Source organism: Cottoperca gobio, chromosome 14 (genome assembly GCF_900634415.1).
Source record: "Cottoperca gobio chromosome 14, fCotGob3.1, whole genome shotgun sequence".
Taxonomy (NCBI): domain Eukaryota; kingdom Metazoa; phylum Chordata; class Actinopteri; order Perciformes; family Bovichtidae; genus Cottoperca; species Cottoperca gobio.
Window position 1 is genome coordinate 14161549 of NC_041368.1, and position 9158 is coordinate 14170706.

Here is a 9158-nt window from a genome sequence, read left to right on the forward strand (position 1 = left end):
ATGAGGGGAAAAAAATAAAAAGGTCTTGCCAGTGCGTCATACTATTGAACGTGTCGCCCCTCTTCCCTTTAAAATAGTTGTATCTGCCACGCCCACACCATAATTCCCATTCAGCTGTTACTGTAAATTGCTTTCAGTTTCCACATGCACCTATTCACAAATCTGCGGTGTTGAACAGCAGCAAAGTCGGACTGGGAGTACTACCACCACGCGTCGGAAGAATCACCAAGTCAGTTTTGACCAACTTGTTGCGCAGCTGCTATTTCTAACCTCCTCTGTGGGGCAGGGGCGGCACGAGGCGCTGTGTTGTGCTTCATATGCTTGATATTTTCTGTGAAGCAAGACAAATGAATGAAGCGGTGGCTACTGCTTTCTAACTAGGTTTTAAAGTGCGTAGGATATAAGAAGATGGCGCGTTTTTATGTCCTGCAGCCTACAGTGAATGTTCCAGTTTCTTTAATATGATCTCAGAGACAGGGGATGCGAGTCATGAGCCGGACGCGTCTTTGCCACGGACTCGTCTGGAGCCACAGCCTCTTCTACCTGACTTTACTCCTGTGGACCAGACGCATGACTGGACTGGCTGACTTCTCAAGTAAGATGATGATGATGATGATGATGATGATGGTGCAGTGGGAGGAGGACTGGGATAAATCAGGATGATAAATGATTAAAGATCACAGAAAGTGTTGTTACTGTGAGTGAAAGCGATTGTACAGAACATGTATGGTGTAATATAAATAAGGTGGTTCTATGGTCTTTGCCAGTGTTTAAAAAAACCCCAAAAAAAATTCCCAAAGCTCTTGCTTAAGATTTGACTGCACACTTAGAAGTAGTAAATGTAAAAAGACAGTGTGACGAGTATGTATTTTTGTTTTGCTTTATCATTGTCACAGTTTGTCATTTACAATTGTTGACAAAATAATGTCGTAGCCGTTTTCAGTATTGTCTTATGTAGAGAATGGCCGTCCAATTTTTTCTCTCCAAACTGTCCATTAGATGGACAGTTAACGTAGACATCTAAGATAAGAGACTTTGAATCAGAGGTAACCTAATCACAGTCTGCACACCATGCAACAAAAGTAGGTCTTATTAGGTTTTATGCCAGTTGGCAGAGTTTGCCACCCAGGAGAAAGATCTGGCAGTCAGCACTTTGATGGGTGAGTTTAAAAAAGCAACATGAGACAACTAACAGAAAGCTAAAGAGGCCAAACAAACTGATCCGTTACCACAGATGGAGTAGATTGAAGGGTTCCTGTGGTTGTTCATTGCTTATATGATTAAGTGGTTTTAAAGGAGTATGCCATCAGTTTTTTATTGCACTTCCATACAGTTTGGGGGCTCACAAGAAACAGATTTTCTTTTTTAAATTAAAAAAATATTGTTGAAAATGGCCTGACGAGTCTCTTGAATGGACAACAATGTTGAGGACATCATCTGGTTATTTTATTTCAAACGTTACAAAGCTCCCTCCAGAGCCACAGAGTACATTAAACCACTGTTTCCACAGGCTGAGTAATACTCCTCATTAAAAGTAAATTGGGCTTCATGTGTAAAATCACTGCAATGTCCCTTAAATGTCTGTTTCCATGTGCATTCCAGCCTAACTAATGCCTTTTGCGTGACAGACTACCTGTCCAGGATCATCACCAGTCACTCTGCTCAGGCGTGTGACGGAAAGCCTCTGCGACTCCACTGTCCACGTCACTCCACCATCTCCATCCAGTCTGCCTTCTACGGAAGCGGTGAGGCGCGGCTGTGCAGAGCAGACCTGGACCCTCCGCTCAGAGCCCATAACCACAGCTGTTCTGCTTTTACTGCTCTACAGGTGCATTTTATGTGTGGGATATACAGCACGTTTCCCTCTTACTGGGTCACTTGTGTATAAGTGGGTGTTCACTGGTGACCTATTGGAAACATTTTCTCCCCGTATGTGTTTTAGTTTTGTAATCCTAAATCCTAAGTACTGGTAAATGCTGACTGTCCCTGGTGTTTGCTGTGCAGAAGCTGCTGTCGGAGTGTCAAAGCCACAGAGATTGCCAGCTGCCTGTCAACCACCTGCTGTTTGGGAAGGACCCTTGTCCTGGCACTACTAAATACCTCCATGTGGACTACAAGTGTAAACCAAGTAGGTCCAGCAGCGCTATTCCAATATGTCCCCTTAAGTTTTGTTACCGTCATATCCCCTCCCAGTCAATGTGTGCTCCTTTTTTCAGCATCAGCTTCTCTCATACATTTACTGTTGGATGAGCAGGAAATGAACACACAGCTTTGCACAAAAATCTCTCCCCTTCCCCCAACCCTAACCTTTCAGTTTCCCACTGCACTCATAACCTTTGCCTCTTCATCCTTATTGTTTTTTCCCCTCGCTCAGCTGAACACAAAAGACATGTGGTGTGTGAGGGGGAGACAATGATTCTGCGCTGTAAGCCCCCCAAGGTTCTGAACATCTATGCAGCTGTCTATGGGAGAAGTCTGGGCCAGACTGACACCTGCCCCTCACACCTGACAAGACCACCCCCATTTGGTGAGTCAACAGGATATTCAGTGTTCTCATATGATGGTGACTAACAGAGGATTCCCCTTACGAGGCGAAAACAATTAAGCTAGTAATGTAATATCTTGAGAAGCTACTTTTTTATGGTGAAAGATCAAAGGTTTAGGAAGAGAAAGTCGTAGAATGCCCAACAGGTAATCAGCTGTAAGCAACAGCTTTTACTAGTCCGACAGTTTAAACAATTATATAGCATTTTAATATAATTGAATCATTTTCACAATTATTTTGAAACCTTGGTAACAATAACTTTAAACAAACAATACCATTACTACTTTAATTAGCAGCATATATTGGTGTCTTTTTGGTTGTTGCAAATGATGTTTCATTTAATCATATTATGCAGGAAACTTGCAGGACTGCTTTGTGGCACAAAACAGGGAGAGGCCACAAAGCTTAAGGTTATTAACAATAGGGCCGTCTTCTAAAACACTCCCTATTAACTATAGGCCTATAGTGCGCTATATTTACTGCCCAACATTTTATTCCAGTTTCCAAATTCAGGTGTTGTTAATAATATTAACAATGCTCCCTGTGTCCCTGTAAACCACGACAGTGTGACAGTCAGCCAGCATGCACTATTCCAGGAACTCATTCATTTTACTATTTACAACTATACTTTTCCGACTATGAGATGCCAAGTTAAACACAATTGTCCATTGTCATTTGTTAGTCCTACCAAGTTATAAAAATGTTACAATGATAACACAATTGAACTAATCTGGACATTGTTTGCTGTAGAATAAAAAAAAACTATTAGGAGATGACATTAAACTCACATAGATGCACTGCGTTAACTATTAACTACTATAACACACACACACACACACACACACACACCCCCCCCCCCCCTCTGTGCTCCTTATTAAATGACTTGCTCTGAGTTTCTCCTTGCTGTTCCCTACAGAGTGTCTGAACCACGAGGCTGTTCACTTTGTGTCCAAGTCCTGCTACAGCAAACAGAAGTGTACTGTTGCCGTCAGCAACCAGACCTTTAGGGACCCCTGCTTCCCAGGAACCAGGAAGTACCTCAGTGTGGTCCATTCTTGTGGTAGGACTCTTTTTGCTTCCTCATCCACAAGATACAATTACAAGCATGATTAAATAGGGAGGGATATTATTCTATACATAGCTCACGTCTGCTGTTTTTGTTTTTGCCTTATTTATTATGTGACAGTCTTTTTTTTGTTTCCTATTGTGGATTCTTATCTGCTGATCTCTGCCATCAGCTGTTCTTATCATACGACAACCAACAACACAGTAGGGGGAAATAATGGACCGTGAGCTCAGATTTGCGTGTTGAGGCTGGCATCCTGGTAAACTTCCTGCGATTGGCACAAATGCCAGTGAGGTCATGCAGCAACATTGTTCATGTATCAAAGTTTGTTTTACTTCAGCCTGGTTGACAGAATGCTTCTGCCTCGCTCTGTTCAAGTGTGTGCAGAGGTTTGGGTGTAGGAAATAGCGTGCTAATGAGTAGTTTACTGTAGATTCACCCGTCTGTGTGTCCGTGTCACGGAATCTGTACCAATTTGTCCCCATCAATATGGCTCTGAAGAAGACTCTTCTGTCTTCCTTCAGTAGTACCGCAGACTTTACTAAGAGAGGCCGACCCTTACATATTCATTTCCACCTCATCTCCTACTGTGGACACAGAAAAAGGTAAACGCATCATGCCATCTGTGGGAATTCCAGGTTTTCTGTGCCATTTTAGCTCAAATAATAAATCTTATTGTCCCAACAGCTCCTCCTGCAGATCTGGAGGAGCCTCTCTCCAAAGGGTCAAGAAGGCCAGACAACTCAGGAGCCATGATGAGCAACTCTCTCCTGACCTATGCCTACATTAAAGGTATACATTACTCACATGCTCTCATGAATGCACATCTAATCCATGTTTTATACATCTCCTTCCTTTATTTACGTACGACACAGAGCATCCAGAAATGGCAGCGTTGCTCTTCACCTCCAGCGTGTGTGTTGGTCTTCTGCTCACACTGCTAGCTGTGTCAGTCCGAGTGACCTGCAGACGGCGCCGGCCCGAAGATCACATGCTCGCACCAAAGTCTCCTAGAGCGGCGCTCAGCTGCCAGGAGGAGCATGACGAGGATGAGGACAAGGAAGAAGAAGATGATGACGATGAAGAGGGAACAGAAAGCTCTTTAATCTCAGCCGCAGAAAGGAAGGCGATGTACAACTGGGAGGAAGTGACTTATGTAAGCGAGGCAGCCGACCGGGCGGAGAGGATTGAGCGCAGGGAGATGATCATACAGGAGATATGGATGAATGCCTATCTGAATGGCAGCTCATGTTAACTAAACCGGGAAATCAATGGATGCTGTTTAGCACCTTCAGGATTTGTTCAGGATTCTCTGCAGCCGCTCGCAGCCTTTGGTTATTAACAAAACAAGAAACTTGTTCTCTTTTTTTATTTTACATTGTAGTTTGTCTTGTGTTTAATCATTTTTGCAGGAGCTCTCAGTTTGTAAAGAATGTAATGTTTGGGTGAAACTGCAGTACTAGCCATTTTTAAAGGATCATCGGGGTTTAACGCTGTAATATGGGAGGTCACAATGTTGAATTTATTCACATCTACCACTAAATTAAGCAAAAAAAGAACGTGTCAGGGAGTGTGATGGGTCATAACACCTCTCAAGGACCCACGACACACAGTTGCTCTTATCTCATAACTTACTCTGGGTTTTTTGATGAAGCCTTTTTTCATCATGGATGAATCTGAGGCCTAATACGTGTCAGGTGTTCCCTTTCCTAACAAAAATAGGCACATTGCATTGTTTTCCCTACAGTATAACTACATTAGCGGTCATTAAAATTGTCAGCTGTTCATACCATAGACCCAAGGTATGTGTTCCAATCCAAAAGAGCCATCTGCATTCAATGTACAAACAGGTGGACTTATCCTTTAAATCTACACATTACGTCAAGAATGTTTATTTTTTAATGCGGTGTTCCTTGAAACCAGTCACACCTCTCTGAATCACTGCATCGACTCCGTCAACAGTTCCACACGGTGGAATTAAACTCCCTCACTTTGAACTCTAAGACTTCCTGATCACTGCTGGGACAATAGTTGGAACAAAGTACTGCTGTGTGGCAACTTCCTGCCTTAGAGCATCAACGACTTTCAGAGTGTGTGACAAAGAGAGGAAAGGTGTAGCATCCTTGTCCCTGCACTAAGGGATGTAAAAATTGTGTTCCAGTTGAATCACTACCTCTGAGCACTATATATATATATATATATATATATATATATATATATATATATATATTTATTATGTTATAATATATATAACTATTCTAATGTAATGTAATATATATATATTATAATATAATATATATATATTACATTATATTATAATGCAATATAATATATAATGTAATATCTATAATATAATGTAATATATATATCATAATATAATGTAATATATATATATATATCATAAGATAATGTAATATAATATATATATTATAATAAAATATATAATATATACATATATATAATGTAATATATATATAGTTTCCAATATAGTTTGTGTATAAGAAATATTCATAAATGTTGTATATTGCTTATACACAGGCTACATTGGAAACTTTCATTTTGTTGACATATTAAAAATGTACAGTAAGTTTAGATTAAACTTAAATTTTATTCTATTTGCACAGTGTCAATAGAAATGTAACTCTTACAACAGGTTGAAAGCAATCGGGTTAGGAATATAGATACAATTGAAATCCAAATAAATCATGTTTATAATTACATCAGCCTTCGTGTGACTGCTCTGTCATACATCTCCAGATGTCTCCTTCACATTTTAGTTCAGTAAAAAAAAGAAACGCATGTACTCCAAGGCATATGAACACATCTGCTGTGTATAATATTCTCTGCAAGACCTCGAAGAACATCAATAATAACCAGATTTTAGGATTGTGCTAATAAGGCATCATAGTCAGTTGCATATATAGCTAAAATATAGTTATATATATATATATATATATATATATATATATATATATATATAATAGCTATAGGTAAAGGACCAGGTCAGAGCAGCAGCTCCAATCTGGGTGTACGTGGTCTTTATCTGGGCCCCCATTTGATGTTGGTGAGGCCTTGAAACTGTTTTCTGAGTGCCTGTCTGTCTGTCCACTCCGAGTCCAGGTAGCTATCATCGTCTGCCTCCTCCAGTTTCTGAAAATGTTACCAGGAGAAGGTACATGGTTTATAATGCGTGCACCTGTTTAAAAGTCCATGCGTGTTTTGTCTCTTTAACCTTTCCTTACCTTGAGCTCCTCCTGTCTCCTGTATTGATGCATCATCATCTGTTTCTGCTGCTCATCAGTGATCAGAGGCTCTCTCCCTGGTGCCCCCTGCCCTTTCTGAAGGGAACAGCAACATGGATTAGAGTTATTCTCAAAACTAACAAAAACAATACATACACTCCCTGCCATATCGTACAAAAATACTCCCTTTCAGATTGGCTGAAACGGCTCTCACCTTTTGGATTTTGATCACAAGCTTCGTCTTTTCATTTTTACCAATGTAGTCCTGCAGTTTTTTCCCCCTCTGCATCTCTTTGGCAGCCCACCATAGCTGGCACTCATCCTCTGTGATCACCTGCAGAGATGCCTGAGTTACAGACAGATGGAGAAGGCAGATGCAGAGGAATAGAGGGAGAAAAAGAGATTATCAGGGAGACAGTGAGGAAAGATTCACCTCCAAATGTACCAAACAATAGTAACTATAGTAACTTATGCTCTTGTTGTTGACTGAAAAGTACTTTCATCATTACCTGTGTTCCTGAAAGATCTTCCCGGTCCTCAAACTCCATCCTGATAGGGTCATGAGGCGGCAGCCCCATGGGGTACACAATCATGACAGCACCCTTTAGCGGATCCAGGGCTTCCTTTACCGTCTCCATCGTGACACAAACGTTAGCTTGAACTTGTTTCTGAAATATGATGATAGAGACACATCAATCAAAAGTACTGACCGTTGTTGGAACGAGATAATCTAAGATTTAGTGTTTTTATTAATACTCACTTTGGAGATCAGTGCCTTTGCCTCTTCCACAGTTCTCATCAACACCTCTTTCATCTTGTCGTTTGGAGCTGTAGGCAAAGAGGGGGATTTTCAGCATTAACATGCTTACAATGTTTAGCATTCTTTAATTGCAGAGTTTGTAAGTCCCAATATTTAATATCAGAGATATAGGAGTGGTCTGTCCATGTCTGTCACAGTTTGCAGTTTAAAGCCACAACCATATGCAAAGGACCGGTCTTCCTGACAAAGGTTAAGCTTGTGTTTAGCATCATTTTATTGTTAAAACACATAGCCCACAGCCAAGAGTCATAGTCTCACCATGTCCGTTCCTCCTCCCAATCTCATCCTTCCTCAATACTGGCCCTCCGCTGGGCACGCACTTGTCTTCCCATTCATCATTCAAGTTCAGCTCCACAATCTGCTCCTCTGTCAGCCCCTGCATGTTAGGTGGCAGTGTGATGCCATGGTCTACCAGCTCTGGGATCTCTGAGGGTAAACAAATTAAGCAGCATATCAATGTCAATGTATCCAACAAGACTGAAATATCTTATTTACTAGAGCCTATAGTGCTGACATGTAATTGATACCTAAATGTTCAACAGAAAAGCCAAATAAATACCAATACTGATAGTCAATTTTATAATGAATAAAAACACATTTTGTTTACACCTTAATAGACGTGAATAGTTAACTACTTCTTCGTCTCTGCTTCATATCAATTTCACCAGGTTAGTTATATTTTGCCAGCAAGCAGATACCCAGTTTAAACAGTAGTAAAGCAGGATGTGTGAGTGCAGTTTACAGCAGCTTCTCACCCAGTGTGAACACTGGATGTATCAACTTTACCTGAACATATTCTGTCCACTTTAAGTCTCGCGTTGTAAATGGCTGTAATTTCCTGGATCACCGTCTCCAGAGGCGCGTGCACAGTGGTGTCGAAAAGAAACTGGCTCTCATCCCCACGCTTCACATGCAGCTGCACCATGTCGCAAAGAAGCTCACGGCCTGTTTTACCAGCTAAAAGAGACGTTTAGGGAACGTTTATTGCGACTTTTGTTGTTGAATGAACCAGCAACAACAAGAAGATTTGTCAGCGTAAACGCAGTGCCCGGGGTCTTGAAGAAAACAGAGTAACCATAGCAACAGTTGTGCACACACGTTAGACTTCAACTAGCTAGCTTGTAGAGCTATTTATATTTAACGGCTCAATTTATGTACAGACACGGAACACGGTAACACTTACCTGTGTAGTGAAACGACAAGCACAAGACAGTACGTACAATGTTCAGACTGAGTTTGTTTACAACCGTCAACCGGTAACATTACTACCTAAACGGGATTCCTCGCCAGTCCGGATGCTTCTTCGTGGGAACTATTTACGGCAGGTTAGAAAACGCCAAGTAGTATTACTGCCCTCTAACGGTAAGTAATGGTAACACATTACAAAGAAAGAAGAGATATCAGTTAGACATCAACATTAATTTAACATGGTACTCGTATATGGAACTGGCATTCCATATACGAGTACCGTGATGTGACAGGGAC

General features: G+C 41.1%; 2 protein-coding genes across 4 annotated transcripts; one reads left to right on the top strand and one right to left on the bottom strand.

Annotated features, from left to right (window-relative positions):
- The first annotated feature begins 115 nt into the window (after positions 1-115).
- On the top strand, positions 116-5787 carry eva1c (eva-1 homolog C (C. elegans)). 3 transcript variants are annotated; one of them, XM_029448328.1, is made up of 8 exons: positions 116-595; positions 1629-1828; positions 2005-2128; positions 2375-2527; positions 3462-3605; positions 4136-4216; positions 4299-4403; positions 4487-5787. In XM_029448328.1, exons 1-8 carry the CDS (start codon positions 481-483, stop codon positions 4864-4866), a joined length of 1302 nt encoding a protein of 433 aa, XP_029304188.1. In that variant the 5' UTR covers positions 116-480; the 3' UTR covers positions 4867-5787. The 3 variants fall into 3 exon arrangements, with proteins under 3 accessions (XP_029304188.1, XP_029304189.1, XP_029304190.1); XM_029448329.1 differs by having other exon boundaries at positions 4139-4216; XM_029448330.1 differs by lacking the exon at positions 4136-4216.
- Positions 5788-6139: 352 nt separating this feature from the next.
- On the bottom strand, positions 6140-8998 carry cfap298 (cilia and flagella associated protein 298). Its single transcript, XM_029448331.1, has 8 exons — positions 8857-8998; positions 8460-8630; positions 7932-8099; positions 7614-7681; positions 7363-7521; positions 7068-7199; positions 6854-6949; positions 6140-6761 (listed from the first exon to the last, which is right to left on the bottom strand). The coding sequence occupies exons 2-8, from the start codon at positions 8596-8598 to the stop codon at positions 6651-6653; spliced, it is 873 nt and encodes a 290-aa protein (XP_029304191.1). The 5' UTR covers positions 8599-8630; positions 8857-8998; the 3' UTR covers positions 6140-6650.
- Between the last annotated feature and the right edge of the window lie 160 nt (positions 8999-9158).